The 26,329-nt window shown below is 37.3% G+C and overlaps 1 protein-coding gene across 1 annotated transcript; it reads right to left on the bottom strand.

The window, feature by feature from the left end:
• Positions 1–971: 971 nt before the first annotated feature.
• On the bottom strand, positions 972–19,936 carry LOC117288624 (cyclin-dependent kinase 4-like). Its single transcript, XM_033769546.1, has 8 exons — positions 19,855–19,936; positions 13,939–14,300; positions 10,610–10,748; positions 8,973–9,140; positions 7,819–7,928; positions 6,597–6,647; positions 5,412–5,544; positions 972–1,510 (listed from the first exon to the last, which is right to left on the bottom strand). Exons 2-8 carry the CDS (start codon positions 14,157–14,159, stop codon positions 1,355–1,357), a joined length of 978 nt encoding a protein of 325 aa, XP_033625437.1. The 5' UTR covers positions 14,160–14,300; positions 19,855–19,936; the 3' UTR covers positions 972–1,354.
• Between the last annotated feature and the right edge of the window lie 6,393 nt (positions 19,937–26,329).

The following is a 26,329-nucleotide window of genomic DNA, read 5'->3' as shown; positions in this document are numbered from 1 at the left end:
AAAAAGTAATACAAAATGCTGTGTTTGGAGCATAGGCGAGTGCTACTTCGTGAAAACGCAAGAAGACATATTTTGCACTTTTTTGGTTTCACGAAGTAGCACGGGTCTTCTCTCGTGTCTAGTTTCATAATTAATTATGCAAATGAGTTAAAATAAGATTAATTGTTAAGTTCAAGTCATCAAGTATCTACATTGAAAATTTTAAATGGAAATACTTTGAAGTTTTGAAGGGAGGGGGGTTTCTAAAAAGTGTTCAGCTTCAGAGGCCGTTTTCTCGGATTGTTATTTTTTGGCTGGTATAGCAGTGATTGCTACTTCGTGAAAACGCTGACGAATTGGCTGATCCATTAAGCTCCACCAACAATAGCAACTGTCAATCAACGGCGCCCTCGGGAGTTAGCGCGTATGATGCACGCGTGTTCCTCTGTATCGCACCACACACAAAAGACATGATGAAGCATTCCGTAAGACTGCTTTTTGATCGGATTTTATCATGTCAAATTTTGATACGCGCGCTTTTGATGTTGTAATTAGGCAGTGTGTTAAGAGAGAAGGAGCCTTAGTATGGTCCGTCATTCTCGCAGGCAAACTAGGTCAGTCAAGGAAAGTGATCGTTTTTTGTTATCATTCAATCATTGTCACCATGATTACGTACAAATTAAGTACCAAAAGAAAGGGCCACAAAGTATAAAAGAATACCATCAATTAACATCAGGGCAAAATTTTGCTTAGTAGGAATGTTGTGCTTAGCAAAAGTTGACCAGATACCAGTCAGAAATTGTGCATGTGACACTGTAGTTTGGCTGGTAACCTTTTTCTGGTGCTTAGCTTGTCCATTTATTTCACCCCAATGAAATTGGCCCCAGGGCCCACTTTCGTAAACTCAAGCCTGTAACCACACAAACTTGCTTAGCAAAGAAAATAATTGCTAAACAGAAACAGGTTATCAGCCAAGATTACATGAAGTTTACACTGTTGTGACTGGTGCTCCACTAAATTTGTGCTAAGCAAAAAAGTTTTAAGCAGTATTTTCTGCTCAACAGCTTAATGAGATTCGGCCGAGCTTAGTGCCATGAGAATGACGCTGACACACAACAGAAACAGGTTACCAGCAAAGGTTACATGAAGTTTACACTGTTGTGACTACTGCCCCACTCAATTTCTACTAAGCAAAAGATTTGTTAAGCAGTATTTCCTGCTTAACAGCATTATGAAATTAGGCCTAGCTTCGTGCCAGTATGACATTGATTCACTAAGAATATAAATGCCCTCATGTGGATTTCTCAAGACGGTCGTGGTTTATTAATAACCACCGACAGTGATCCTCGACCAGCGAATGCATCTCTTAAGATGATCACCCCTGACTGCCAGATTCCACCGACGACTGGGAACTACCGGTTGCCTCGGCAACAGAATCAGGACTGTCTTGACCCAACTCATCCTGGAAGTAGCTGTGAGTGAGAGATTCCGTAGCGGTCAGGCGATCGTCCGGACCGAAGAAAAGCAGTTTCTGTTTGAGGGTTGATACAAGATTACAAGAATTGGCAATAAATAATAATAATAATAATAATAATAATAATAATAATAATAATAATAATAATAATAATAATAATAATAATAATAATAATAATAATAATAATAATAATAATAATAATAATAATAATAATAATAATAATAATAATAATAATGTCAAAATTATAATAATAATAATAATAATAGTAATAATAATAATTCCAAATGTCATCTCATTGACATAGCGGTGCCAGGTGATATAAGGGTAGCTTCGAAGGAGATGGAAAAGATCGAGAAGTACCAGGACCTGGCCAGGGAACTTCGTAAGATTTGGCAGGTAAAGGTAAAAGTAGTCCCCGTGGTGGTTGGAGCACTTGGCACCATTCCCAAAGCACTGGGGAAACATCTAGATGAAATAGGGACAAATGTGAGGGTAGATCTATTACAGAAGGCAGCGCTTTTGGGAACAGCGAGGATCCTGAGAAAGACCCTTGAGATCTAAGGCTACGGGACGTAGCCCGGCTCGAGGAGTTACCGGCCCAAAGGAAAATGAGATCTTTCTTTTGCATGCTGTGATAAAATGAAATAATAATAATAATAATAATAATAATAATAATAGTAATAGTAATGCAAAGGTATTAATTTAGCACCTTATGCTAGGCCTCAAATAATAAAAATAAATACATTGAGGTAAAAAGCAACACAACAAAGAATAAATTTATAAAACCACATAGTATAAAATAATTAAAACAAAATAAAATAAAACCAAAAGGAGCAAATACTGACTAGAGCTTAGTTGTTGTAATTTAGTTCTGAAATCCAGTCACTTATCTATTGATTTCCAAAAAAGCAATATCCTGACAAAAAAATTTAAAAATTCAGTAGAATGACAAAAACATCTCTTGAGCAACTAACTACATGAGTAAGCTTCTGTAGCCATAAAATATTCACTGAAATTTTGCATTAATAATTATAAGTTTCTTGGTATAAATATTAAAGCCATTGGACCCTTTCGGTTCAGAAAAAAAAATAAAAGTTCACAGATTTCCAAATAACTTACAGGGTTTACAGAAGGCAATGGTGAAAGACTTCTCTTGAAATATTATTCCATGAAATGCTTTACTTTTTGAGAAAACAGCAAAACAATATAAATTCTCGTTAACGAGAATTACGGATTTATTTTAAACACATGTCATGACACGGCGAAAAGCGCGGAAACAAGGGTGGGATTTTCCGTTGTTTTCCGATGGCCGATTGAGCCTAAATTTTCACAGGTTTGTTATTTGATATAGAAGTTGTGGTACACAAAGTGTGGGCCTTGGACAACACTGTTTACCGAAAGGGTCCAATGGCTTTAAATGAATTTATGTTGTGCCTCACATGGCCTCTCAAAGCAAATAGGAAGGAAAATAAACAACAAACACAAACATTTAAAAAATTAAACAAGGAAGCATAAAACACAATAACGAGCAAGAGGAGGCAAGGCATAATTTGAGGGGTATTCCATTTAGTCAGGCATTCATTTGTGCATCTTTTCGAATCTCATATGGGGGTCAAGGGGGGGGGCAAGGGTTCTAAGTGCCCCTAGTTATGCAAATGATTTGACGGTTTGCATAAGAGTGTCTGTTGACACAATGTGCATCTCATACCTTAACTTGTGAAGCACTTCTCCACTTCCCAAGCCAAATAGGACCAACTTTACAGGCACTGGACACTATTGGTAATTGTCAAAGACCAGTCTTCTCACTTGGTGTATTTCAACATATGCATTTCAAAATACCAAAACCTGTGAAAATTTGTCGTCAAAGTTGCGAAATAATAATGAAAGAAAAAACACCCTTGTCACATGAAGTTGTGTGCTTTCAGATGCTTGATTTCAAGACCTCAAATTAATTATAAATCTGAGGTCTCGAAATCAAACTCGTGGAAAATTACTTCTTTCTCGAAAACTACTACACTTCAGAGGGAGTCGTTTTTCATAATGTTTTATACTATCAACCTCTCCCCATTACTAGTTACCAAGTAAGATTTTATGCTAACAAGTATTTTGAGTAATAACTAAGTGTCCACTGCCTTTAACTTTATGAAGTGCTTAAATCCACTTCCCAAGTCAAATAGGACACTTTAAAGCCTAAACTTGTCCAGTCCCTCAAAAGTTGAAGCACAGACCCCCCGTGTTCGGATAGATTGTTGTATCTGCACATTCCAAATTGGTTTCATGGCCTCCAAACGTTAATTATTATAAAGTGACTGTGGGTATACAACAAACTATATTTAGCTTGGTGCATAAATTTTCTGCCTTAATAGTGTGGAACACCCCAATAAGTCCAAGTCTGCTGCCACCCAGTGTCCGACTTTCTCTTAAATAGACTATCTTCGTGTGTTGCGTTGTCAAGAGTTTCACCCTCAATTAATTGAATAGCCCCCTCTGTTGGCAAAGTGCAGCTCTGCTTATTATTGAAACCGCACAAAGCCAATTCTACAGACACAAGCAATGATCATTGTTATACCTCGTAACAAACTGTGAAGTTTAATTGGTCGAGAACCAATAATGTGACGCGCAACAAAAACGCATGTTACATGGCTCGACGGGCCAGGTAACATGAAAAGTGATGTACATGTACACCGGTGTACATCACCTTGATCGTTCCCGGCGTTGGTCGATTTCCCGCGGGTTCGAGGGAATTGTTTCTTGCTCGTCTGCTTATTAAACAATGAATAGTCCGTCGTAATAATGTTTGAAGATGACAACAGAACTTCGAGAAGAGGAATAACAATTATACAAAGGTATAACAAAACAATTGTTGCACGCTGTGACTGGGATCCATGGGTTTTGTACACCCTCGATGGGAAATGGCACCCTCGGCTCGCCTCGGGTTCCATTTTCCCCCTCGAGTGTACAAAACGCCATGGACCCCGTCACAGCCTGCAACAATTGTATATTGGTACTTTTTTGTTAAAACAGAGCCATCCTTTCACACTCAATTATTTGAATAGCCCCCTCTGTTGGCAAAGTACAGCTCTGCCTATTTGAAATGGCACAAAACCAATTCTACAGACACGTGCAATGATCATTGGTACCTTTTTGTTTATTACATAGCCATCTTGTCACATTCAATAAGTTGAACAGCCCCCTCTATTGACACAGTGCTGCTCACCCTATAGTTGAAACAGCACAAAGCCATTGCTATAGACACGTGCAATGATCAGTGATATCCTTTTGACCCACCATTGTGAGCAACAGATAAATATATATAGAGTAACTCTTTAATGATCTTATATTGGGCAAACTTCAATAACTTTTGAGTCTTTGTTGACAAAACTAAATGATTATTACATACATACATAGGAATCGACAACCGTCTTCGTGGATCTATTGCCCATGACGGTACATAACTTGCCTATGTATTGTACGACTGGATCCACACGCAATTTCATTTTATTAACCCCAAGGAAGACAAGGAAGGATGTTTCTTTTTCAGATGTGGTAAGAAAACCCTAAAGAAATAAACCAGGGAAACCCAACCCAGTCAGGTAGGGAATGAAAACCCCAAAACCCACATAGTGCCCCCGGTGGGATTCGAACTGGGGTCCTTTAGCAATACTGACCGCCAACCCAACCGAACTATAACAACACTGTTATACCCAGCCTCGCTACCATGGGCAGTGCGCTTTTTTTCCATACCTTTCATCACTAACCCCTAGTAGGGATGTGCTGAAAAAATATACTGAATAGCTACAAATAGTTTTAACATTTGGGTGCTTGGCGCTGAGTGTGCATGTCAAAATGAAGTGTTTTGACGAAATCCACTTCAAATAAATCATGTTTTACCCAGTCACCCTAAACAACATACATTTAGACATATCACTAGAGGAGAGCAAAGCAAGAGGGCAATTACCTGTAGTAGATCAAGCCCCTCTGGGCATATACCATCAATGTAGTTGTTCAGAGGGCGTGGCGGTGATGGATGGAATGAGCTCCAAGGTAGTGACACATCCGGCCAATCATCTTCATGTGGCAGACCGATCAGACTGCATAGCAGGAAACAATCAGGTTAAACACTTGGTGAAATTTTGTTTCTTCTTCATTTTTGTTTTTACAAAACTCATGATTGAATAATTAGTTTCATTCTGCAGCTGAAAAACTTACATCTGAGAAATTGATTTGAACTGTAGTGATAAACAACAATAAACATTTATACTACCTGCTAATTTTGGCAACTATGGCTCACCAAAAAATACAACCCTGGCTGTTACTACTACATACATGTAATGTTCATACAATGTATAACATTACATACATGTATGTAAACACATACTTACATATACATAACAAATTTATACAGCGCTGATGCACAGATCTAATTACCTTACAAAACAAACACATGTACAAAGACATACACGTATGAAACAAAACAAAACAAAAGTAACAAAACATTCTGTTGTGGAAACAAATGAGCTAGTTTTAACAGCTTTATCGCTGCCAGCAGTGTAATAATAGAAACAGTAACAAGAAGAAAAGGGATGTAATTGTAAATAAATATCAAAACTAATAAAAACCTATAAACAAAACTTGACGAAAAAGAGATAAGGGGCAGGGTGAAGGGAGAACATACTGGAAGGGAAGGGGAAAGGAAGGGACAATTGCACGAAGAAATGTAAAAAAAAAACCTGAAAAATAGATTACAGTAAGGAAGAATAATATATATTATATACAAATTAACAAAACACATTTGAAAAGGACATTGTTGTAAAACAAAAATTCACAAAAATAGTAATGACTGTTTCGATGTTAAGTTTTAATAACGACTGTTTTAACATTTTTTAATATTTTGGGTTTAACAAAGAGAAAATTACTACAGCAGGACATGAACCTGCAACCTCTGGATTTATAAGCCGGCAATTTACCAACTTATGGTAGCAGACTCCCTTTAGTAAATTCTTCCTTGTTCAAACCCAAAATTTAAGAAAGTTGTAAGGTTAAATCAATGCTTAATCTAAATGTTTCAATCAACACTAAGTAACTCGTTTCTTCACATATGAATCTGAAAAAGGAAATACCAAATTGGAAGAAATCAACTTACTCAAATATCTTATAGAGTTGGTCTACATCTGACGTCCCACAAAACAATGGTCTGCAAAATAAGAAATTGTTGCGAGGTTAATAAAAATTAAAAAAACTTCATGGGATAAAATGCTTGCTGAAAGAAGTGTTTGAAAACTACCAGTCTGTTTAAAACAATCAAAGAAAAGAAAACCTTAGAATAATAAAATAAAATATTAAATAACTAAAAGAGCTGTTAAACAAATGCTGCTACCAACAAATTAATAATGCAGACTAGATGCAATTCTCATGCATACTAAATTTCTGGTCATCTTCAGAAACCATGTATAGTTTTTTTTAAAAGTGTCTGTTTCCGCAACTGGCCACAAAAACTTACAACTTTGAAAATGCACTCGATAAATATAAATACATGAAGCAAGCAATAAACCACAATAGGAAGCTGACTAGGTACATTTTAAAGACACTGGACACTATTGGTAATTGTCAAAGACCAGTCTTCTCACTTGGTATATCTCAACATATGCATAAAATAACAAACCTGTGAAATTTTAAGCTGAATTGGTCGTCGAAGTTGGGAGATAATGAAGGAAAAGAAAAAAAACACCCTTGTTACACGAAGTTGTGTGCTTTTAGATGCTTGATTTCGAGACCTCAAATTCTAAATCTGAGGTCTTGAAATCAAATTCGTGGAAAATTACTTCTTTCTCAAAAAACTACGTCACTTCAGAGGGAGCCGTTTCTCACAATGTTTAATACTATTAACCTCTCCCCATTACTCGTTACCAAGTAAGGTTTTATGATAATAATTATTTTGAGTAATTACCAATAGTGTCCACTGCCTTTGAATGATTCGAGGTTGAACACAGAAAAATTTACCAGAGCAAGACTTAAACCAATGACCTCCGGATAATGTTCCAGCACACTACCAACTGAGCTCCCATATGCCCTATGTTGGCAGTCTCCCTATTTTGTCAATAATTTTTTTCGGGCTGCCAGCCAGAAGCCATACAACCGTTACCTAAACTGCAGCCACAAACCCAAGTTAACGATACAACCTGAGAAGCAGCAGCCAGGAGATCACCATAAGGGTATTCAACTTTTTCTTTGTTCAACCCCAAATCAATATATCAAGACTTAATGAGAAAGTGGATAGACAACAAAAATTTGACCTGCACTTCAAATGTATTTTGTAACTTCGTTAGCATGAATACAAGAAGAGAATTAGTACAAACAAATCTTACTTTCTTCTAAACAACTCGGCAAATATACAGCCAACACTCCACAGGTCAACCGGAGTGGCATAGGTGGACTGCAACAAAACCTCTGGGGCTCGATACCATAGAGTAACAACCTATTAGATATGAAGGAGGGGGAACGTGCCAGGGCCATGCAATCAACAACATTAACAACAAACCATCACCATTAGTAATTAAGAGCATGTCGGAGAATAATGAACACACCATTGAATTATATACAGGCTAATTAAAAGAGGTTCGCTGTATTAAACACTATGTGAATATCTCTTTTCTGATCGAAACTTTGAGTCGTTAACCACTGGTTCTTTTCAGAACCAACACTACTCAAAAGAGATATTCACATGACGTAGCCGCAAACCTCTCTTAGTATACCATTTAAAAAAAAAGTTAGGACCCCGTATATATACTGGACCTTAACTATTTTTAGTGACTAGCTTAGGGGAACCAGTTATCCTGTCATTTCACTACAAACAAGATCAGTTACCGCGATTTCCCATTTCTAAATCATACATATTTAACAAATTTGCAGGTGACAAACGGCATTATTCAAAAACTTCTCCAATGATATGCCCAATACTATTTTTACAGGCACACAATGCTGAAAGAAGGAATGAAGCGAGACTATTGCACCAAAGAATAGAGAGCCCTGGTAGCATTATTACCACTAGAGGGCTTGGTTTGGGTTTTTTCTTTCTTAAAGCAAACAATTTAGCATGCTGATAAAAAACAATTCAGCACCAAAGTATAGAAATAAGTTCTTTTGAATGAGACTACTTTAGTCAGAGATTGAAATGTGGATACTTGTATGTTCAATTTCACCTTTCATGCACTCAGCCAAAAGAAGAAGAAAATAACTTCAAATTCTTTGGCTTAAGCCCAAATCATACTTCCCGCAAATGTGACACGAATTTTGACATCACAATTAGCAACAAATAATTCCAAAGAGTTAAGCTGTGTTCAACTCCTGCAAAACATTCGCTTCAAAAAACAGCCTTGTGACGTCAAAATATGTAACGCATTCAAATTCGCAGGAAGTATGACTCGGGCTTAACTCTGCATATAATATAATGAAAGAAAAATAAACTTATAAATGATTCCATTTCTAAGCATCAGAACAAAAGATTGACAATTCTACGAACCACAGACGTGAGTGCCATCTGGAAGCCGTACACCCTCGCCAGGCCAAAGTCTGCCAGTTTGAGTTGACCGTCGCAAGTCACAAGAATATTCTGTGGCTTGAGATCTCTGTGAATGATCCGATGCGAATGGAGGAAATCAACACCAGTTATCAACTGGTGCGCCAGATCCTGTTGAGACAGTGAGAGGACAAACATAGGAGGGGAAGTTGGAATATACAGTTTCTTCCAGGGCAAACTTTCATAGAGCTTCTGAAGCAAACATTACTGCCTAAAATTTCTTGTTTTGCAGAAATTAGCAGGATACCAGTCAAAATTGTACATGAGACATGATATTGTGGCTGGTAACCTTATTCTTAAGTAAGCATAACTTTGTTGTGCTTAGCTACTTTTTGTGTTTAAGCAGCTCTATGAAACTGGGCCAAGAAGCTAGCCTTCCAGGGTTCAATTTTATAGAGCTGCCTTAGCAGAAAAAGTAGCTAAGCACAATAAAATAGTGCTTACCAGAATAAGGTTACCAGCCAAACTACCATTTCACATGTACAATTTGTGACTGGTGTCCTGCTCATTACTGCTGAGCAGAAATTTGTTAAAGGGATAATTTCTGCTCAAGCAGCTCTTTGAAATTGGGCCCAGCAGGGTTGAGAGTCACTGCTGAACAATGGGAGACTTTCTGGGACGATAGAGGGCAGCAGACTTACCGGGTAAATCCATTGTTCTCAGAATTATGCGCATGTTCAGAACTACGTAAACAATGGAAATTTACCCGGTATGTCTGCTGCCACCTAGCATTGGAAAGTCTCCTATTCTGAAACTGGAATCCATTGAAATGATGGAATTTCCACATTTTGGTAACCCCTGGAGAATCCAATAAGCATTTGGGAACAATTTCCTCAGCACTTAGATCACGTATATCAAAGAGCATGACTTGTTGTCCTTGGAGGAAAGACAGCAATTTGTTACGTTTCCCAGCCAAACATACAAAAGTCTGAATTCAGATAAAAGTATGAAATTTCTCATTCATAGTGTACAGTATCTCCATCCCAGACCTAGTAACTGGGGTGCTGTACTCCTCTTTTCATTTTGTTTGCTCGAACAGGCGAAGTGAGAATAATGTTTCCTAGGAAACACTGCTCTGTGAAAAGGCTACTTAATTGACATACTTTGGCAAGAGAGGGGTGAATATTTCTACATTTAGTCAACAAACGTTGGTCAAAGCACTTGAACACTAGTTATCATTAAAAAAAAATCCAAACAATGAGAAGACAGGCGTGTATGCTTTAGATTGATACGACAGCTTCACCTTTATCTTAGCTGGATCCAGACCAAGCAAGAGAGGAGTGAATCTTTCTACATTTAGTCATCAAACGTTGGGACAAAGCACTTGAACACTAGTAATGCAGCATCAGAGTCTAGCATACTGGGACTGATCGAAACGTCACTTGAAACCAACGATTCTTTTCAGAACTACCCCAACTCATTAAGAGATTCACATTACATGGTGTAACCGCAAACCTTTATACAGTATATCGTATTTCCACCATGCAAAGTTTCAAATCTTACTTAACACTATCTTTAAAAAAAAATCCAAGCAACGGGAAGACGAGCGTGTATGATTTAGGTTGATACGACATATTCACCTTTATCTTAGCTGGATCCAGACCAGGTGGAGGACATCTCTCCAGGTACGTCGATAGATCTTGATCAATGTACTCAAATACTAGCGTTAAATTCAACTCATGACTTCCTGTCAACCCTCCGTAGCAAACATCTATTAACCTAGAAAAATGGAGATGAAGAAAAAATGAAATGTAAGAAACAAATCACAACATCGGCCCTTTTATGATTATGAACATGCCTAATTACACAAAGCATGGATTGGGCATTTTTTCTTTCCAGGCAAACGTGTGCAGATAATTCTCCACGTTTGTCCTGGGAAAAAAATATGCGCACGGTCGGGGACAATCGGCATTTGTAGTGTAGTGGTAAAACAGAGTAGTTGGGGACTGAATTACGGTAAGCAAATATCATTTTTAACAATTTTTGAGATTAAGGAGTGGATTTTTTTTCGCCCCCAGGGCCAATCTGCCAATGAGAGTTCAACCCTATGACATGGGTACGAGTTGACTGTGGCACGAGTTGACCTGTTGGAAGAATTCCGATCATGGTGCCAGTAACTGCTTTGTTAACAATATTTATTTCCCAGCCCCCAAACCATATCTTGGAACTGAGCGCCAGCCCCCCCCCCTCTTAAATGTTTGGTTAAGTCTAGGATATCAATGATGTTCAACAAGTCTCTATATGGACTTTGTAACTAGGAAAAAAAACAATGAATTAGCTTTGGCTCAAAGCATAAATCGTGTTTTTAAATGTGCTGGGCTTATATTTAGGTCCTATGAGAAATAATGGCATTACAATAACAAATTATTCATTGTATTGTCTTTTAAGCAATTTTCACTTCAGGGCAAGGTCAAGAAAAGAAAGATTGGACCACAAATTAGCATCAATGTTTGGACAAAAACAAAATCATTTCCTCATGGAAGTGACTTTTGGGGGGGGGAAAGGAAATGTAATTTTTTGTCAAATCTCAAAACAATACAAAGAGAACCATGGAACTAGACAGGAGAATACCCATGTGAGCTCAGTGTTTATTTGTGGTCTAATCTTTCTTAATTGTTCAGGAAATAAATATATCATAATATATGATAAATATCAACTAATATTGCAGGACAGCAGGAAATACTTTTGTCTTTATTAGTGGAAAGCACAATGCCTTTTTAAACACCATTTTCTTTTATTTGTTTTTTTTAAACATTATTTGAAGGTTGAGCAAAGACAAATTTAGCAGAGCTTTCTAGCTTTAATGATGGTGGTCTCCCTATCAGTCTTGAACTCCATACTACTCAAGTATCAGACCTAGGGTCGATTTCACAAAAAGACTAGTCCTAACTTTAGGACTTTGCAGTTTGTGAGAACTCAAGTAAAAACACTATCAAAGTCTTCTCATAGCGCACATTACCAACAAGGTACCCTTAGTTACATTTTTCCAGAAAGATAAGTTATTGAAGATATGAATTCTGAGACCCAATTATGTAGCACCTCATAAGGGTTTCAGCAGCCACTGCCAGGAACACTACCACTTCCTGTAACGCTATCCCCAGGTTCATAAACATCCCATGCAGACTTCTTAAAAACCTTTCACATTCAAATCATTGGAATGTAAGAACTTTTCTTATGAGGTGTTACACTGAAGCAACAAATCAATGGGACAAATAGACTGTGGGTCACTGGATCTCTAATCCAATAACAAAGAGAAGTGACCCCTTCCTAAACATACTGCAGGGGGGAAGCAACACTGGGGGGAAAGAATGGTGTAGACACTAGACAGACTTTCACGTGGGTATTTAAAGGGACACGTTTAAAGGTACTGGAAATCTTTGGTAATTGTCAAAGACCAGTCTTCTCACTTGGTGTATTTCAACATATGCATGAAATAACAAACCTGCAATTTTTTAAAACTCAATTGGCTGTTGAAGTTGCGAGAGAATAATGGAAGAAAAAACACCATTGCTGCACAAGTTGTGTGCTTTCAGATGATTGAATTCGAGACCTCATGAGGTCTCGATGTTTCAATTCAAATATTATTAGTGAGAAATTACTTCTTTCTCAAAAACTACATTACTTCAGAGGGAGCCGTTTCTCACAATCAACAGCTCTCCATAGCAGTTACCAAGTAAGTTTTTATGCTAACAATTATTTTGAGTAATTACCAATAGTGTCCAGTGCCTTTATAAAGGGGCACACCAATTTGTGGAGTCAAAGTTTTGACTCCACAAATGGCCGACCGTGTTAGTTCACAAAGTAAAAGGAAAACCATGCAATTTCGACGCATTTTTAGTGTGGATCATTATATTCTACTTCAAAAAAAATCTTTCTAACCATGCATTTTTATAATGAAAGGTTTCAAAGGCTTTTCATAAACCAACTCGCCCGATCCAGGCAACCTTTCCCTTTAGTAAAACAAGTGCCACATTGTTAAAGCCCAGTATTCATAGTTGTCTAATTCTACTTCCATGATGTGACCAGTGAACACAGACCTGAATGCTTCGTTTTTTAAAGTGCAACAAGGCCAATTCTCCTTGGTGAAGGACACCCTACATATATGAGGACATTTTTAATTTGGACTGGAGCATTTTAAGGGCACCAAGGCAATGACCAGGAGGGCATGGAGGCAATCGCCTTCATTGCCTGTATAAAGTGAAGTATCAGGCCTGCCAACATTATGAAATAACAAAAAAAACTGTTATGGAAGTCAGTAAGAGAAAAAAAAAACGGAAAACCCTTAAATGTTTTACTGTTTTAAATCATTGAGTTTTTGACTCAGGAGATTTACAGTACACTAATTTTTTATATTCATTTCTCAAAAACCATATTATTCCAAGCGCAAATATTTAAAAGGGAATTTCCCACTATTATCATCTTTATACCATGTAAGTTGTGTGCAAATAATGTGAACATTTTCCAGATTTTTCTAACAACCTAAATTTTCTCATTTTTAGCAAGACTTGAAATACAAAAGAATTTACAGGAAACCATGGTTTTAAACTTCGAACTCTTTGAAAAAAGGGGAGATAACACAAATTTGTTACTTTCCTGTTTAATATACTTTTTGAGATTCTTACATCCATCGATTAAAAAGTTTAAACAAAGTATCTGGTTAGGGACTGTTCTATGATTGTTATGCAATTCTGATGAGTCTTTTGCCCCGTTACTTTACATTAGGGGTCTTGTGTCATTTGTGCAATTTAATGTTTTCTGTGTTTTAGTCGAATTACATTTAACTATCTTTTTAATGTAGTAACTGACAAATTGTAAATTTAAGACCGCAATTCAGTTTTTTACTGCCAGTGTCTTTTTAAAAATATTGTTGAATAAATAAACCATTAATAATAAAAATTAAGGTACTTACTTGACAATATTTTTGGGCTCCAACTTTCCGAGATGTTTTAAGAGACCAATCTCTCTAAGTGTTGACATCGGCATACCGTCTTCTCCTGTATGTAGACGGACCTTCTTAAGGGCAACAACTTTTCCATTCTCTGTGTCCCTCGCCTTGTACACAGTACCATAGGCACCAGTTCCTATCTCGGCTACCACAGAATAGTTCCCACTATCAGAGTGTATTTCCATTTTTGATAATTTTTCTGTCGTTTCTTGCAATCTCAAGACCCCGGCCGGTTCTCATCAACAGGTTCCCCTCTGGGTTCTTTACATCTTCCTTATTATGGTGTTACATGCACTTGGGCAGATAAGATTAAACCCATGTTGTGCCTGCAGAAGTGTAAACAAACAGAACATGTTGAAACATTTTCATATCTCAATAAAAACAAGATAGCTCACACGAAAAACTTAGAAGTTACATGGACCAAATTTCACAAGTTCCTAATTTGTTTTATTTTGTAGAAGTTATTCTCTCAACGAATTATGACAGAATGATGCTGTTTCAAAACGAAAAACATACACAAACTTTCACATAATGCCTTGATCAATGCACAAAACACATGCACAATTGTTGATGAGTACATGGCCGATGGCCGATGGCATAATTTAACCCTTTAGAGAGACCCTTCATTTCTGTATTTCATCTATCACCGTACGCCAGACATGGTTGTGCTGTTGTCTTTTTGAAGAAGAAAAAAACGTTATTGTAAAAGTTCCTGAACAAAATACTATAAATCAGAAATTTGGTTTTCTTTGCTTTATTCTTGCAGAGAAGGACAGGGGACCAGTCTAACATTACAACAGCATAAGGTCTTCAAATACTCCAGTCTTTAGACCCAAACTACCTCTAGCATGGTGCGGTTTTCTTAATTTTCTCCCACTCAAATCAGTGGAACATAACCTAGGCTTGAATAATCTGAAAAGGTGGGAGTTGGTTCTGATGCAGCAGTGAAGGATCTGTCACCCCAATTCACCGATCCATTAGGCTCCCCCACGGCGCACGTGTGAGCAAGTACAGGTGGGTCTCTCCGATGCCATTCTGCACAACTCACGCGCGCCAAGCATACACAGATCGGACCTTAATTTGTCGGACTTTTGGTTGCGCAATGGGTTGTGATTGGTCAATACGAAATGGGGCGGGGCTTAATGGATCGGTCTATTAAGAGTAGAGGTTAGGCTCATGAAGCACCATTAGCCTCGAGCAGCGTCTGGTGAGTATGGATGGATGAGGCTGGAGACCAAAGGGCATGTTAAAACTTGCTTTGCAGTTTTTCCCATACTTTCTCAAGACGAAGCAGAAGGGCCTTATTTTATAGTGACTCAACAAGTGTCTGCCAGGCCAGTATGCTTCGTTTTGAAAGGGCAGTGGCACCAAGGCATTTTCTCCTCTGTAAAATGAACCCTGTGAGGAAACTGTAAATTTCTACTGTGAGCAGTTCAAGGGCACCAAAACAATGACCAGGGGGAACAAAGGCAATCGCCTTTGTTGCCTCCGTGAAGTATCTGGCCTGGCTGCGGAGCGAAAATAAGCAGGAAACCACCCACAAATGGTGCACATGATATGTACAGTTTTGGCTGGTAACCAACCAACTGTGCAGAATGTTGCTATGAAATAAGAACCAGATCATCGATAACAATTGCTACCAATGTGAAAGAAGAAGTGCAATGTTAAAGAAGAAGTGCACCAAACCGGCCTTGAACTTGGCTCCTGAAGGGGCACAGCAAGTTCATTCTGGTAAGAGGTATTTTATAGAGTAAATGTAGGTTTGTATTGGAACCTTACAGAAGGCACCACAGCAAAAGTGTGCAGGGCACCACGGCAGGGCACCCCGGCAACTAACTGCTGTGGGTGTTGTACATGTGCCTGTTATTTCTATGTCTGTACTTCTGAAACAACAAATTTTACAATGTATCAAAGATATTCTGTTGATAACAATACTATTTCAAAATGCATAACATCACAGCTGAAATGTTCATTATGTGCAACTTTTATAAAACATGGTCCTTGAGCTAACTACAGCAACCCACAAACACGATCATATTACTTTTGTCACATTCTCATTGCAAATCTACTCCTTTCTCAGTGGTAGACTATCGTGCCCCCTTTAAAAAACAAAGTTCAAGGCCTATATTTTGGGATTGTGTTTGCTCAACTGATCCCACAGACTTGGTTTAAAGCAGACTATTATAGTAATAACATTTGATTGTAAATAATACTGTGTGTGTGTGCATAACCATGGTAGATTCAAAGTTTGAAAACTGTACCCAAATTAACATCACAACTGCATCATGTGTACTTAAGTTTTCTAATACAAACCCACCAGAAGGTTGGTTCCCTTACTGGAAAAGGTTAACTTGAAGGGCATGAACCCTGTGTGTGTGTGTTTGTAATGTGTCTGTCTGTATCGGATTTTAAGCAAGGAAACAAATCCAGCTTGGAATTCAACCTTTGAGAAGGCTTCAAGGCTATTTTTTTGTGCAAAGGGCCCTTCAATTGGACGATGTTAAAGTCTATGTTAAATTGTTAAAATATTTATTTTCCGCATCCGGGATTAAGAATATAATTATTTTTGTTAACCCTTACACTGATGTGTGTTAGCACTGTATACTTGGTACTTTCTAAAGTTCTGTGAAGGAGAAAAAAAGTTGGTGCAGTACCTGCTGCTAAAGTATAAGATTTTAAGAACTCTAGCTACGGCCAAACTCGATGAGCTGTTAGGTAAGACACTCCTCTGGAACTGCTGTTGAATCCCACCTGAGTAATACATGAACATGTATTCCTGTGACTTTGTTTCACAGAACTCAGGAAAGTGCTGAGAATACAGTGCTAACACACATCGATCTTAAAGTCCAAGGGAAACTTCTGGAGGGGGCATCCAGGCCAAGGGTAACAGAGATGACCTTCTTGGCATCTGTGTATCGAATTCCCCACCTGAAATGGTTTTAAAGGATGTGGGTAACACAAAACACAATGTCCACCGATTTACACTAAACTGACACCGTTTGTGAGTTTAATGTAAATCTGTGGGCATTGTGTTTTGTGTCCTACAAAAAGTTTATTCCCAGACCCTTTCAAATTTCAGCTCAATTTATTATAAATGCACTCTGTGTGAATCAGCGAAACCCAAACCACACTTTCTTTACACTGAAATAAAGCATGAAACTGCAGATTGTCAAAAAACAAAGTGGGTAGGGAGGATGCAAGGAAAAAAGTTCACAGAGCTGCTGAAGCAGATAATTTTGCTTAGTACCTTTCTGCCTAAAGAAACAAAAAAGCAGGATGCCAGTCACATGTTGTGTGACATGGTACTTTGGCTGGTAACCTTATCTGGTAAGCATTTAATGTTGTTGTGCTGAAAGCTCCTTTTTGTACTTAAAAAGCATGACATAATTTATGTGTTGACAGGGATCGACCTAGAATGTTTTTCGGCAAACATTTATGCGGAAGATATTTGATAACAAATTGGATATTTGCTATAACAAATTGAACAACTGCTCACTATACTTATAACCCTATAAAGACAAATTATTTCCGTATAATCATCAAACAAAAACATCGTAAATACTGTTCTGTTTATTTATTCCTTTTTTTTTCAGCAAAAATGTAAACAAAAATAACAGAAAATTTGGTCTAAATTGAGAAGTTGGGTATTTATTTATTTAATAGGAAACATTGGAAAACTTAAAATCTAGAGTATGTGGAAGTAGGTCAAATCTTGCAGCCATTTGAGGGCATTTTGGTACAAGACGCTTGTGTGGTCGCTTTAATACTGTGGCTCCATATTAAACATACAGCTAAATAACAGTCCAACATAAACTCACACAACCATTCATACTTGTTCCCTTTCTCTGTTGCATCTCATCGAGAATTTTAATAAAGAATCCCACAAAGAAATCATTGATACATGGTGATATCAAAGTGCATTCTTTTTAAAAATAAGACCAAAGACCACCACTTTTCTTTTTTCCTATTAAATTTTTTTCCTGTAACAGGTGGAACGTGAAGTGCCGCTTTGTGTTACTGCCTGACTGCACAAAACAAACATGCTTCAAATATTTTACATAAAACACTCGAACATCAATTGTTTAGCCGCGATGGCCAATGCGGGAAATCATCAATGCCCTGCAAAGAGATATTCACATGGTCTTACCACAAACCTATCTTAGTTATAAATTTTTCCACATGGCAAAGTTGCAATCCTTATAATAAATGCCCTACAAGTTAGTATTTAATGGTAAAAAATTTCGGCTGACGGCAACCTACTGCCTTATAACTGTAACCAAAAGAATTTCAATTTCCCAACACCCATAATTGTCATCATGCAACACTAGTGTAATATAACTTCCTCGGTGACAAAATGCAGCCAGGCGGCACGGAAGTTAGGCCTACATGTACCAGTCTTAAGTATCACAGACTGTTATTGTACAGTACTGTGTGGCTATAGGCTACAGCACAACATACTGACGTACGTACGGCATACATGCGATGCAGACTGAAGAAAGTCACTCAGTACAGGACATTACCAATGCCTTATGATTGGTTGAAAGTTCAAACATTCTACAATTGTTGACCATATAGTCATGGATACGGGTTTGTTTTAAAAAGGTTAAAATTAGACTTTGTCAAAAGGGCTTCATAGTCCCCAATATTTCATTTCCAAATGTCGGCTGTGTAAGGGTTTATTACATTGTGAACCTAATACTTTGGTTAATATTAATAGCGTCGTAAATTTTTCAAAGGAAATGTCGCAGATGACTTCCTTGATTATGCAGCATCAGACTTTAATCTTAAAGGAACATTACAGAACTGTTTTTTTTTTATAACAATGTCATCCACCACGCATAAACTGACAAACCTGTAGAAGTTTGAGATCGATCAGCCATCTGGGTCACAAGAAAATAGTGAAAACTTATAATAGTTATATATCACACTTTGCATGACATTGATTACAAAATGGAACAAAATGCTCAAATGAGCGATAGACTCCAATCCAAACATAAATTAGATTAAATTTATTTCTCATCAAAACGACATTTCAGACAGAAATATTTCAAGGAATGTTTTCTACTTATAACATATTATTACTAATATTAAACTGTGTAAGTTTTATGTAAATTTGTGATCATAAAGTTAGACGAGATAAGGTTCCTTTATAACCATTATTAGATTTGTTTTGTTTGTGTGAAGTTTAGAAAGCATTCAGGTTGCATACAGTAAAACTAAAACCATGACTTCAAGTTCAACTATTCCTTCCAATCAATCCCATGATGATTACATTTACCCATGATTTACCACATCTGCAGCAATTTACAATAACTTGTTATGTTGAGCTTTATAATGTGATATGAAGCCTAGCTTAGCATGCCTAGGCCTTAACTATTTCTACCTCCATGTTTCTACCAACAAGTGGTTGGAAGAGTACACACGTTTTTTTAGTCTGATGAATGAGCCAGGTTTTCCAGGGTTCTGGTAAACTTATGACATTATAATGTAGCACCTCATACAGATCCCCTTTTTAAGCACTCCTTTGGCTCATAAAGTTAATTTTCCCCACGTAAATCTTAATGTAAATTGTTGTTTGATGAACTTTTGTAAATAAAGTCCGCCCTCTACCATGTCTACCACGTTGGGAGCGATCGAGAGCATGGTGGTGGAATCACTATGCGCTATACACACAAAGAAAACAAGTTGTATGATACTCAGCATACCATGGAGCAATTGCTCCATGAGCATACTCAGCATGCCCAGTGCAAACCCAACAAGTTCCCACGGTATTTAATGGACGTAATGACTACTTTGAAAAAGACTTTCAAAGATACAACTAACAATACTTGTATCACTACGTATTGTGGCAAATTATTCACTTTTACTATTTTGACATACCAATTCTCCAACTTCAGTTGACTTTTGTAAGTTCAGTTTTCGCCGGACCTCGTATTTTGTTCGTACCCGACCAACGCGGGGGGTAACAACGTGACAAAAACTTCCGGTCGGTGGTGGCGCCAGTGCTTTTAAAGGGCCTATAATAATAAAAGAAGAAAACACCCTTGTCACATGAAGATGTGTGCGTTGAGATGGTTGATTTCGAGACCTCAAGTTCTAAATCTGAGGTCTCGAAATCAAATTTCTTTATACTCGGCGACCCACACATCAAAACTTGTTTTTTCTAAATCGCTTAAAAGAATTTGAGGATGGGAATTTTATACCATGGAGGTGACCTCCATGTATTATACTAATAAAGACAAGAACAAAATTGCGGCCCGCACTCAGCAGTGCAGCTGCATGTGAGAAGAAGCATTCCTCTAAAAGAAGCAAAACAGATCCTTATCTTCCCTTTGATCTTTCTTTCTTTCTTTGCTTTGTTTCATGTTCTTCTTCTATATTATGCGTCCATCCATGGAGTCATGTAAGCTGTAGTAAGGACCACGGTTGGCCAACGGAACTAGGCTCATATGGTCACTTGTGCCGCCGCGGGAGTAGAGTCAGATGAGATGTTGGGGTTGTGTAGACCTACCTAGTGACTGAGGCGCTAGATTCCCTTTAGCGAAATTTTGATATTATCGGTCATCTAACGCCCCAGGTCAAAATTTCGAAAAAAGGGAATCTAGCGCCCCAGTCACTGTGTCTGGGGGTTTTGATGGTAAAATGGTCTATCATCAATTTATCATGGGGGAATAAGGACCAACTGCTGAAGAGAGAACCGCTCATATTGATCACCTCATATACAAAAAAATCATTGAAAATTCGAAAAACACGAACCACAGAGCCGAATCTTGTTTCAAAGTTTCTGTAAACAAAATACATTTCTCTGTGCACTCTGCTAGACCATGGCTAGACCTTCTTTCTCACCTAAAATAAAATAAAAAAAATTACATGATGGTTAATTGGGGCATAGTGTTCCAGAAATTGAGGGGTGGTGGTAATTTGGCGTGGAGGAAAAACTTTCCGCTTCATCCCGGGTTTGGCATCTGATCTCATTGGTGCTGTATGGTTTTGGTGACTTAAATTTTGCCAACATAAAGGCCCGTATACGAAGTCTCTAGTCAGGGATGAGATTTGTCAGACTTTTATCTGAATTCTGACTTTTTAAGTCAGCCTGGTGAAAAAAATCAGCCGTTACTTTTTCCATTGTATCACAAAATCCTGTTCTTTGATCCACTTCTCTAGTGCTGAGAACACTGTTCCTGAAGTGGAATATACTCCAGAGGAAACCATACAGGTGGAAAGTCACAACATACATCAACATTATTTATATCCTGTGTAGTTGCAGACTTTTTGTGAGCAACTTATGACTCTCATCCCTGCGAAGTGTGTTTTGTGGATTTTCAGCCAAGTTTAAAGACACTATGTTGTCAAAGACCAGTCGTCTCACTTAATGTATCTCAACAAATGCATAAAATAACAAACCTGTGAAAGTTTTAGCTCAATATTGGTCGTTCGAAGTTGCGAGATAGCAATGAAAGAAAATAACACCCGAAGTTGTGTGCGTTCAGATGCTTGATTTCGAGACCTCAAATTCTAAATCTGAGTTCGAGGTCTCGAAATCAAATTCGTGGAAAATAACTTCTTTCTCAAAAAACCACATGACTTCAGAGTGAGCCGTTTCTCACAATGTTTTTTACTATCAACCTCTCCCCATTACTCGTTACCAAGTAAGGTTTTATGCTAATAATTATTTTGAGTAATTACCAAGTGTCCACTGCCTTTAGGCCAGATAGTTCAGTTGGTAGAACATCTGCATGTTTTCTCTGTTGAGTCTTTTTAAAAGTACCAAGTTCCTTAAGAGCTCTTTCTTGAAAAGGGTTAAATGTTGGAGAAAATTTCACTATGAGGAACCTTGTACAATCCAAACACTGTTGTCCTTTCACACCAAGTGCAATTACCAACATTTCACAACCTTGCTAAAATTAAGCAAGGGACACCAGCTAAATTGCTGTCGTGTGAAAAGGGCTTATGGTAAAAAAACACACCACAGAATCAAATTAACCGTCAAAACAGTAAGTCAGACACAGACACATTGAGTTACCAATAGCTCATTTACAGTACCTTATAATCTATTACTTTATTACGATATGATGATCCATTACAATTAAACACGCTAGAAATTATTACAAACCAAAATTATAAATGAGCACTGTCAATGCACACAATCTAATCTATGTAAAAGGTCATGTCTTTTAATTTTGCCTCTTCCAGTTATACAACAACGCTATTTTTTTAGCTGTTTGAAAAATGGTGAACACAATGGGGATGCATTGTTTTACCCAAAACTAATACATAGTGTCATAGTATTGTGTCCACCAAACCTCAAAATGGCTTATAAAATAATCATACAAGCAATAAACAGGCTCCCAAACGAAGAAGTTGAGCTAAAAAGGCACAACTAAAATGGCAGGCAAAAAATTGGTAGGCTATTTATTAGTACACTTTTGCACTGAACCACTCTGCTTGGCAATTACTGTTTAAAATAACACAAAGATAATATTTGTGAGTGGTTTCCTGCTTATTTTAACCTAACAAATCAAATATGCTTAGCATTATTTCCTTCCTGCTCAGCAGCTGTGTAAACTTGGGTCATGTCTTGCTTGGCTGTATTTTCAAGTCTGTGGGATAACTTTGCTTACTATTAACGAAGCACACAATGCTTTCACATGCTTGAGTGCTAGGACTGTCAGCGCAAGCGGAGTCTGTTGGGTAGCGGCTTGGGTAATGTTTAGTAAAAAAAGCTATCGCATAGCCTTGAATTCAAGACTATGTCTTCCTCTTCTTAGGGCTGCCTTGTACAACACCACTGCATGATCTCAAACCTACTTCATTCATATATTATTTCTTTCACAATAAGAGACCAGGGCCCAATTTCACTGAGCTGCTTAAGCAGAAATTATTGCTTAACAATTGCGTGCTAAGCGGAAATGAGCAGGATACCAATCACAAATTGTACAGATTACGTGGCAGTTTGGCTGGTAACCTTACTACTCTGGTAAGCATATTTTTGTTGTGCTTAGCTCTTTTTGTGCTTCAGCAACACAATGAAATGGGGCCACCGAGAGGTAAGACAAAACCAAAGAGTAAACACAACCTTTAAAAAATAATTTAAGAGGCATATAGTCAGAAAATATATATAGACTACATCCTTTTGAAGATCGAACGGCTAATCATGCATTATTTTTTCTTTCATAATTTTTGATTTTGTTGTTAAAAACAGACAAGTATAAAGTCACAAAATGGAATACTATTTTTCTAGTTAATGCTACTAACTACTATAATTATTACCGCTCTCACACTCTCAAGAAAATAACACACAAAAAAACAGCACCTACATTCTTCTAATCTGTCATTTCAAAGACGATAATGATTGCTTACACGGCTTAGCCCAAGATTTTTTTAATTACTGAAAAACACTCAAATAGCTGATAGTAATAATATGTCCTGATTTAACCATTTTGTAAATTCCTGATTGCATCACTAGGACAAATTACCTTGCTGAGAACTTGAGCAAGATACTTTACAATGTATGCCATAAAAAAATGTTTAAAATTAAGGGGGGAGGGATAGACTTCATGTCTCCCAGGCGCATTCGTTTCTTTGATTTCAATGAGTTTATACACAAAGATACTGCCTTGGTGAAATCAACTCAAGTTCTTGGCCTAATTTTATTCTGCTCAACAGCTTTATCAAATTGGGCCCTGATCAGTTTTTTTTTTACGCTTGGTGTTGGTTAAATGCTTGAAGCCACCAGCCAGAAACCTAAGTAAAAGTTTTTGTAAGGGGGCAAAATAATAACCTCTGTGCCACGACAGGCCCAAGAGTGTGATGAGGAAATCGCCTCCATGCTCCAGGGCCCAAATTTAATAACATAGAATGAGAAAAATCAACCATTACTTCTTAAAGGCAGTGGACACTATTGGTAATTACTCAAAATAATTATTAGCATAAAACCTTTCTTGGTGACGAGTAATGGGGAGAGGTTGATGGTATAAAACTTTGTGAGAAACGGCTCCCTCTGAAGTGCCATAGTTTTCGAGAAAGAAGTAATTTTCCACGAATTTGATTTTGAGACCTCAGATTTAGAACTTGAGGTCTCGAAATCAACCATCTAAACGCACACAACTTCGTGTGTTTTTTTCTTTTATTATTATCTCACAAGTTCGATGACCGATTGAGCTCAAATTGTCACAGGTTTCTTATTTTATGCATATGTTGAGATACACTAACTGTGAAGGCTAGTCTTTGATAATTACCAATAGTGTCCACTGCCTTTAATACACACAAAATCGTCACACACTTACTGCCCGAGTGCAGCACAATCATTCTGATTAGCCTTATTTGCATATTCAATAATAACAAGAATAACATGCCTAATATATTTACAAAAGATTGAATTATGAGTGCAATGATTATTTGCTTAAATACAAAGCGACTATTTACTTTCCATTTATAATCAAATGTTATCATATGAATCATTTACATAGCCAAGCTTTTTGACAAAGCACGATTACAACAAATAATTAGTGTATTAACAACTTCTTTTTACGCAACCGTATTTAGGATCAAGTGCATAAAAAACATTTACAGTTCAATCCTGAAGTCTAAGTGATACCTCCTCATACCTCACAGCCCTACTTTAAAGGAATATGCTATGGATCGGTATAGTTGGTCCATGAAAAGCATTTGAAACTGTTTGTTATGAAAGCGATATGGCTAGAATGTTTTTTTAATGTAGAATATTTGATGATCCACACTAATATGCCTCGAAATTGCCTGACTTTCCGTTTACTTAGCGAACTAACTTAATCGGTCATTTTATGGAGTCAAAAAACGTGTGAGTTCACAACGTATAAGGAAACTTTGCAATTTTGAGGCATATTTTTGTAAGTTATTATATTCTGTTTTTAAAACATCCTTCTAACCATGCTTCTTATAACAGGTTTTAACTCCTTCATAGACCAACTCGCCCAATTCAAAGCAACATGTCCCTTTAATTAAAGCCCAACAAACCACTTACAATTTACATCCTCCTTTAAACAGAAAAAATTTCTACCATTTTCACTATATTGGCATAAAAAATACAATTCCGCATAATAGCCAGTTTTTTTTAAAGACCCCTGATGGGTTTCTGCCATTTTTAGTTTTTAGGTTTTAGTTTTTAAATAATTATTATTCATATTTTTTTTTACAAAAAGGGGTTCTGTATGTTGAGTTTATCTGCCTAGAAAATGGAATGGCATGTAACATAAAAAGTGCTGTACAAGTTATAAGGGATTGATTTTTGAAATAGGGTGCTGTATTATGAGGGTGCTTTTTGGAGGCTAGGTGGCAACAGACTAACGGGGTAAATCAATAGGAGACTTTCCAACGCTAGGCGGCAGCAGACATACCGGGTAAATTTCCATTGTTTACGTAGTTCTGAACATGCGCATAATTCTGAGAACAATGGATTTACCCGGTAAGTCTGCTGCCCTCTATCGTCCCAGAAAGTTTCCAATTGTTCTTTGGTTATGTGCACATGTCCAGAACAAGGTAAACAATGGTAATTTACCTGGTAAGTCTGCTGCCACCTAGCGTTGGAAAGTCTCCTATTTACCTGGTAAGTCTGCTGTAACGTAGCATTCCAAAGCAAAAAAAAAACGTTTGGCACAAACCATTCTGCAAGTGGGGGAATCCTTTCAACCTCTTTAAAACAGTATCATCTTGTTAAATTGTGGCACTGATCTGTGGCTAATACAAATATTAGTAGTGTCTAAAACATTTGAAAAGGGGTTGTTTAAAACTTTCACAACAATATGCTGACAGTATAAAACATCGCCGAAAAAACCCCAGGTTTATTTTCACCTCCTACATAAAATGCTGACCTTGACGAAGATTGAAGTTCAATGGTTAAAATGAATACAAAATATATGAAAGAGTTTTTTCCATTTTTATCGTGTTTACGACAAAATCAAACCAGTTGGAATCTTCCAGAGTTTTGTTGGTAAAGGTTTGGTTCTTACAAAATCTGAACAACAAAAAGTACAAACTGTTATATATAAAAAAGTGTGTAGTGATTCAGTTTCATCAAACAGTTTTTGAGCTATTGAAATCATTAGTAAAAGGTGGAAACTTATTTGAGCAAATAACCTGAGAAACTGATAACATTTGTAAGCGCTTCTACCAAGGAAAGGACTGTCTCTAAATGGGGAACTTCAGACACTAGGTGGCAGCAGACACGATACCTAGGCCCAACTTCATTAAAACTGTAAAGCAGCAAATACTGCGAAGCAAAAAATGACAGGGCACCGGTCATAACAATATGATTGACATGACATTTTGGTCGGTAACCTGTTTGTCACTTTGTACTTAGAAATTTTGAGTACTTGAC

This window comes from Asterias rubens, chromosome 3 (assembly GCF_902459465.1).
Source record: "Asterias rubens chromosome 3, eAstRub1.3, whole genome shotgun sequence".
Classification (NCBI taxonomy): Eukaryota; Metazoa; Echinodermata; class Asteroidea; order Forcipulatida; family Asteriidae; genus Asterias; species Asterias rubens.
This window is presented reverse-complemented; position numbering and strand designations above follow the sequence as displayed.